We start from the raw sequence: 7,498 nt of genomic DNA, 5'->3' as shown, positions 1-7,498 counted from the left end.
GCTCAGTGGGTAAGAGCACCCGACTGCTCTTCCGAAGGTCCGGAGTTCAAATCCCAGCAACCACATGGTGGCTCACAACCATCTGTAACAAGATCTGATGCCCTTTTCTGGAGTGTCTGAAGACAGCTACAGTGTACTTACATATAATAAATAAATAAAATAAAAAATAAAAAAAAAAGAATTAGGTGTAATATATATCTGTCCTGGAAGTCCATGTTTATTTGAGTCTGTCTTAAATAACTTGCTCAAACTTCGGGAAGGAAACTGAACTAACAAATTCGATGGAATGGTCTTAAATGCTTGCAATAGCTGGTGCCTTGTGCTTGTTAGAATTCAGTGCGTTGAGCCAGTAATATGATGGCAGCTTAATGACTTTATCTGATAAGTATTTTTTTCATTTTTGTTTTTAAGGATAAAATCAGACTATTTCAGGCTGGATGTAGTGTACGTTTCTGTAATCCTAGCACTGAGGAGGCAGAAGCAGGAGGAGTTCAGGTTTAAGGCCAGCCTGAGGATCATGGCAAGTTCCAGACTAGTCTGGCTAACCGTAATACGGTGTGACTTACATCTCAGAACTGGGGAGACTGAGGATAGGCATGCTTTAGAGGACAGTCTGTATTACATAGGCTGGGCTGCAAGGTAAGACCTGTCTCAAAAGAAGCAACAGATGGTACCATTTCTGACTAGAGAGAAAGAGAGAAGGGTTCTTTCTAGAAAGAGGCCGGCCATGGCCACGTGGAGAGAGGGGAGAAGGGAGAGAGAGAAGGGGAGCTAGAGATGGTAGTAAGAAGGCTGAGAGTTTAAGAGAGCAGGGAGGTCTCATAGTCACAGAATTATGGAGTTGGGGGCTCTGTGGTGTCAGGTACCTGTCTCTGGGAACATGTGGCTCATTGTTCCATCCCCTGTAGAGTTTCCTACTGGTCTCAGGGGCAAGCCTTGTTCAACCAAAACAGGCTGCCTTTCACAGCCCCACAATTAATTAGCACTTTTAGTAATTCTTCCCTTATTTGGATGTAGCAGAGAAGTTTAAATCTTAATAAGAGGATTGCTCTGAGACAGGATCTCACATAGCCCAGACTGGCCTCAAAGTTGCTGTATAGCAGAGGATGACCCCATGAGCCTCCAGCCCGGAACTCCAGAAATCTGGGATTACAGGTGTATGCTACTATACCTAATTTTTTTTAAGATTTATTTATTATTATAATTAAGTACACTGTAGCTATCTTCAGACATACCAGAAGAAGGTATCAGATCTCATTACTGGTGGTTGTGATCCACCATGTGATTGCTGGGATTTGAACTCAGGACCTTTGGTAAAGCAGTCAGTGCTCTTACCCGCTGAGCTATCTCACTGGCCCTATACCTAATTTTTAAAGGACTGGGAGTCGAACCCATGTTCTCAGTGTATGCTTGCCAAGTGCTCTACCATTGAGCTATATCCCCAGCTAGAGAATTCTTTTTCTATTAAAAAAAGAACCTTTTGCTTATCATAATGAAAATATACTCTCAACTCCATGCATATACTAACAAGCAAAACTCACTGTGGAATACTATTCAGCAACAATAAAACTATTGATAGTTCTTTATTTCCTTAGAATGACAAACAATTTACTGAGTGAGGTATATTGGTTACCTTTTTAAATACTTTCTTTCTTTCTTTTTTTTTTTTTTTTTTTTTTTTTTTTTTTTTTGATTTTTTGAGACAGGGTTTCTCTGTGTAGCCCTGGCTGTCCTGGAACTCACTTTGTAGACCAGGCTGGCCTCGAACTCAGAAATCCGCCGGCCTCTGCCTCCTGAGTGCTGGTGCGTGTGCCACCACGCCTGGTTTAGACCTAGCCCAATGTCAAATTCCTAGAAGGCTGCCCCAAAAGCTCTCCACACCTGGCTGTCTGCCTCAGTCCCTCTTTTTGACAACCTTTGATCTCCTGTTTCTACAGCTGTCCTCTAGGATTCCATTCTAATTCATGCAGCATGAAATCTTATTTCTGTCTTCATCTAGCATACTTTGCAGATCAAGATTGTGGTAGATTTTGTTTGTTCCTTTAAAAAAATATTTTCTATTCTTAACTGTAGTTTTTGGATTGTTCATTTGTTGGTTTTGCTTTTGTTTTCTCTTTGAGCAAGGGTCTCACTGTGGGACCCACACTAGCCTAGAAATTGCCATCCTCTGGTCTGAGTGTCCAGCATGGCTGCCATTTTGAACCTACACATTATAACTTCAATAGCATAACATCCTTGTTTGTTAATACTCTTTGTCATTTTTGGTCTGTTTTTGTTTTCTGACTTCCCACTTAGTCATATGGGCATATTATCTAGCCTGTTTGTTGGCCTACAGTTTTCTTGGTTGTCATATTTTACCAGTTTGATACTCTATTTGGTTGTATTCCCTTCAGTATCACTGAACTTTGCTCTAAGAATCAAATCCTTTTGAGACTTACTTTTGAGGTTTGTTAAGGTATATCAAGACTTAGTTTTTGGCTTTTTGTTTTTTTGAGAGAGGGTTTCTGTATAATGGTTCTGGCGTCCTGGAACTTGCTCTGTAGTTGAGGCTGGCCTCACACTCAGAGATCTCTACTTGCTTCTGCCTCCAAAGTGATGGGATTAAAGGGATAGGCAACATACCCAATACCCAGCCCATTCTAGGGTTAATTTACTTCCACTACTAAAGCGACATGCTTCTGTGGGCCGTTGTGTGCATTGTGCCATCTTTCTATTTTCGTGGGTGAATAACTATTGTGAGCTCTTTGTAAGTGCCAGAAATTATTGGGGCTACTGCCTTCTGGAAGAATTTCCCAATCCTTGGAAGTTTCTTCTCATACATGTGCAGTTCTGGTATTGCCAAAGCTCACCTCCCTCCCCTTCTACTTACTGCCCAACAAAGTCCTAGTCAGTTTGACCACTCCAGTTCGGATTTCAACTGACAAGATTGGGTCCACCTTTGTGTAGTAACCTGGAACTTGCCTGTAAGCATTGAGTAGCTGAAGGTTCACCCTGCTTCCATCTCTGAAGGAGCCTTTTCAACATTTCTTGTTGCCCTTTGTCTGACAGCTGTTGTGTTTTGTCCAGCTTTCTATTAAAGGAAGATAAATCTTGTCCCAGTATTAAGGCAAGGGTGGAAATAGAAGTCTCCTCTAAAAGTGAAGGAAGAAGCTGGTAATGTAGTTTCTTGGTTGAAGTTGACCTGGCATGGTAGCACATGTAAACTTAGAGGTAGAATCAGGAGATTCAGGAGGGTGCAGACTCTAGACAGCAATAACAACCCCAACTAAAACATGAAATCCTGTTTCAATTTTTTTTTCAGCCAATTAATAAAGTTGTTAAAAGGTAGAACAAGCATCTTACTCATATTGTAAGAAATCAGGATGTGTAATTCTGAGAACCCAGTTCTCGGGATCCTTTTATAACAACACACCTGTTATTAGCTCTTGTTCGTCGTTAGGTTCATGTGTAACTTAACTAGTGTTCCTTGATGTTAGGGTAAGTAGTCCAATCTAAAGTTCAGGGTTTTTCTCTGATCAGCCTTAAATGATTATATATAAAGGATATTCATTTGTAGCTGTGTGTATCCAGCTTATCTAGTATAGTTTTCCACGAGTGGTAGATAAGTCGGTGCTCTAACTCTAAGGACATTTGAGTTACCTGTGCATCTGACTGGTTGATGAACTTATGAACTGTATCATCCTTGAATTCTAACATGAGAAAATTACTCCAGCCTTCTCTTAGTTATCAATATTTTTGACTGTGAAGAAAAACATATTCTTAGCACTCTGTAAGTTAGTCTTTCAAAACTATTGTCTTGTTTGGCCATCTGATCATAATGTAATGTCAATAGTTCACCAATTATTTATCCAATTAGAAATTAGAAACCATATTTTAGTCCCACCAGAGGTAGAGGTCAGCGGATCTCTTGGGTTTGAGGTCATTCAGAGCTACATAGAAAAACCAAACCAACCAACCAAAACAAAGCAAACGTGTGTCTTAGAGGGCACCTAGATAGTTTTGTACTAGATAGGCTCTTGCTGTCTGCTAACGGTCACAGGTTACAATACAAAGTGAGTCAGAATTTGAGGTCTAACTGGCAGTGTCAATGTTCAGATTTGTCAAAGTGTTTGCACCATGGCAGCTTGAAATGATGTTGATGTTGGGAGACTCAGATTCTATTTTTGGCAGTGCTTCTTCGTACTTGGTAGCAATAAGCAAGGTACCACCTCTGTGAGAGTCTCCTAGAGTGTAGAATGATAAGTGTCCTCCTCACTGTCGAGGGTGTGCACAGTGAGGTGCTGTTGACTGAGAGATGGCAGAACTTCACAAATGACACCATTTCTTTCTTTTTTTAAAGGGTTGTAGTTGGGATGGAGAGATAGCTCAGTGTTTAGGATCACTGGCTACTCTTCTTGTCTTTTTTCTTTTTTTTATTTTTATTTTTATTTATTTATTTATTTATTTATTTTTTTACTGGCTGCTCTTCTAAAGGTCCTGAGTTCAATTCCCAGCAACCTCATGATCTCACAACCATCTGTAATGGGATCCGATGCCCTCGCCCTCTTCTGATATGTCTGAAGACAGCTACAGTGTACTCACAAGTTCTCTACCTCAGAGCCACATCTTCAGCTCTTAGCCATTAGCCTTTACTTTGCACATTACTATAACACTTGCTGTCAGTTGGGGCTGTGGCAGGCTTGGTTGTAGAGTGCTTACTTAGTATGCATGAGACCCTAGATTTGATTCCCCAGCACCAAACCAACTGCTATCAGCAGCTCCAGAGACAAGCAACAGGCTACAGAGGAAGCATGTCTGTGTTTCTATCCCACACAGGTTGGTGTGGAAGAAAGGAGTATAGTAACACATGCCTGTAATCCTGGCACTTGGGAAACTGAGGCAAGAATTCCAAGAGTTCAAGGACATTCTGGATTATAAAGTAAAAGTTACCTGAAAACAAGAATAAGAGATCTAATGATATAAACAGAAGGCAGGGAAAATACGTATCTTTATCTTCTGTTCCTTAGTCTTATTTTGGCCTTTTCTAGGCAAAGAATGTATACAACAGTTGGCTGAGAACACCAGGTATTTCAGGAGACGCCTGAAGGAAATGGGGTTCATCATCTATGGCAATGAAGATTCCCCCGTGGTGCCTTTGATGCTGTACATGCCGGCCAAAATCGGGTACATTGTGTGGAAGGTCACAATCAGTCTGTTGTTAGACAGGATATCGTGGGGCTGGAGTGAGGGAAGAAGTTGACATTCCTGTGTTGCTACACGCTCAGGAATTTTTTTGTTTTCTTGCTTGCAAGCCTTTTTGACAGAGAATGTCACTAGTAGCCCTAGCTGGCCAGGAATTCACTGTATAGATTGAGCTCTGCCTCCCAAGTACTGGGATTAAAGGTGCTACCCCCACACCCATCATAGCTAGGGGTTTTGTTTTTATTTATTTTTTAATTCCCAACCTGTGAGCAAACTAAGGGAAGAGTAAAAATAAGTCAAGTATGGTGCTGAAGAGATGTCTCAGCGGTTAGGAGTACTGACTGCTCTTCCAGAGGTCCTGAGTTCAATTCCCAGCAACCACATGATCTCACAACCATCTGTAATGGGATCCTATGACCTCTTCTGGTGTGTCTGAAGACAGCTATAGTGTACTCATATAAATGAAATAAATAAGTCTTTAAAAAAAAAAAAAAAGAGTCAAGTAGCCAATAAGATAAAACAGAAAGCATAATTTGATAAACAAAATCAAATTAGAATTCATTTTTTAGTCACGCTTCAGTCGTAGAATAAGGCCACAAGACAACTGTAATGAAGTTGTTGTATAACAATTGTAGAATTTGAGTAACCTGACCTACAGAGCCTCAAACATCCTGTACCCTAGAAGTAGCTTTAGTCCTAAGTGGGTTCTTTGCTTTTGCTTTTGTTTTTTAAATTCTTGGTCTAGAGAGCCATTTGCAGTCAGCCAGCCATCCTAAGGCAGCAGAGAGATGTCCCTGTCACACAGGTCCTCAGTCCTCACAAACAGACTGAAAAGAGGACTGAGGTATAACGCAGATTTATTTTGAAATCTTAACCACTGTTTCATTTCAGGAGCAGGCCATCACCTAAAACAAACTTTGTTAGATCCGGTCCTTTCCAGTCACACTCTTTCACCTTTGGGAAGGAGTGACTAACAGAGAACTGGAAGAAGCAGAATTTTTAGAACATCGGTTTTGAGTGTTTAAGTGCCGTCAAATACCCAGGCCAGCAAGACCTGGCACTAGCTGCTGTTTCTTTTTTGTGGTTGTTGTTTGGTTTTTGTTTTTCTTTTTCGAGGCATAATTTCTCTGTCTGTACTAGAACTAACTCTGTAGATCAAGCTAGCCTGGAACGAGTGTTGGGACTGAAGGCCACATTACCAAGCCCAGCTGCAACCATTGCTTTCATTTCCTGGTTTCCCTTTGTAGCGCCTTTGGAAGAGAGATGCTGAAGCGGAACATTGGTGTGGTTGTGGTGGGATTCCCTGCTACCCCGATCATTGAGTCCAGAGCCAGATTTTGCCTGTCAGCAGCTCATACCAAAGAAATACTTGACACGGTGAGTACCTTTGATCAATACAAAAAGACGTTGTATATTGGACGGTTTAGTCACCTGATGTTGAGCCCCTGCGACCTGGCTGCTGAGACAGTGACATTGCTATTGAAAATGGCCCTTTCTAAGCAATTGCAAAATCTTCCAAATCATCCATCCAATCCAGTTCCAAGTTCTGGAAAACTGTCTTCCTCTGTGTTACTTGGTGACAGGGTCTCCATAAGTAGTCATGGTTGCCACAGAACTCACTGTACCACACTGGAGATCCTCCTGCCTCAGCCTCCATCTGCACTGTTGTCTCCTTCCTCCTGGATCTAAAGATGAAGGTATCTTTCCAACTGTTTGTCACTTACGCCTTCTCCTTTGATGCTACTCTTATAAGCTCTTCCTCCATGTGTGGCTGCTGTACATTGGTCCCAGCTAAAGGAGCCTTGCTGGATGTCCCCTTGAGACCTAAGACACCCCCCAATACACACACACACACACACACACACACACACACACCCCAAATTCTTTAAACCGATAATGGTTTCCTTGTGGGTTGGTTTGAAGGGAGTTGATACTGTGCTTTTTGTTTCTCTTTGTTGGGCACAGGCACCGTGGTCTGCAGCTCACAGAAACCTGCCTATCTCTGCCTCCTAGTTCATCACTGAGATCACAGGATGCCAGCTAAGAGCCACTAATCTTAGGAGTTCTGTAAACCCTTGTTTTTAAAGTGTCATAACAATCTCGTTGGCATTTTTGTTTGTTTTGTTTTGTATTTTAAGACAGGGTCTCCCTATGTAGCTTTGGCTTTCCTGGAGTTCTTTCTTTATGTAAACCAAGCTGGTCTTGTTTTTGTTTTTTTGTTGTTTTTGTTTTTCGAGACAGGGTTTCTCTGTATAGCCCTGGCTGTCCTGGAACTCACTCTGTAGACCAGGCTGGCCTCGAACTCAGAAATCCACCT

The 7,498-nt window shown here is 41.6% G+C and overlaps 1 protein-coding gene across 1 annotated transcript in view; it reads left to right on the top strand.

Annotated features, from left to right (window-relative positions):
- The window catches only part of Sptlc2 (serine palmitoyltransferase long chain base subunit 2), a 79,689-nt gene that overhangs the window by 69,919 nt on the left and 2,272 nt on the right, over positions 1–7,498 (top strand). Inside the window, exons 10-11 of the mRNA XM_029540546.1 lie at positions 5,028–5,163; positions 6,429–6,558. Of these exons, the coding sequence (XP_029396406.1) occupies positions 5,028–5,163; positions 6,429–6,558 (266 nt within the window). The remainder of the gene's footprint in view (positions 1–5,027; positions 5,164–6,428; positions 6,559–7,498) is intronic.

Source organism: Mus pahari, chromosome 7, assembly GCF_900095145.1.
Source record: "Mus pahari chromosome 7, PAHARI_EIJ_v1.1, whole genome shotgun sequence".
Lineage (NCBI taxonomy): Eukaryota > Metazoa > Chordata > Mammalia > Rodentia > Muridae > Mus > Mus pahari.
The sequence above is the reverse complement of the archived record's forward strand: the minus strand, read 5'-3'. Positions and strand labels throughout refer to the sequence as shown.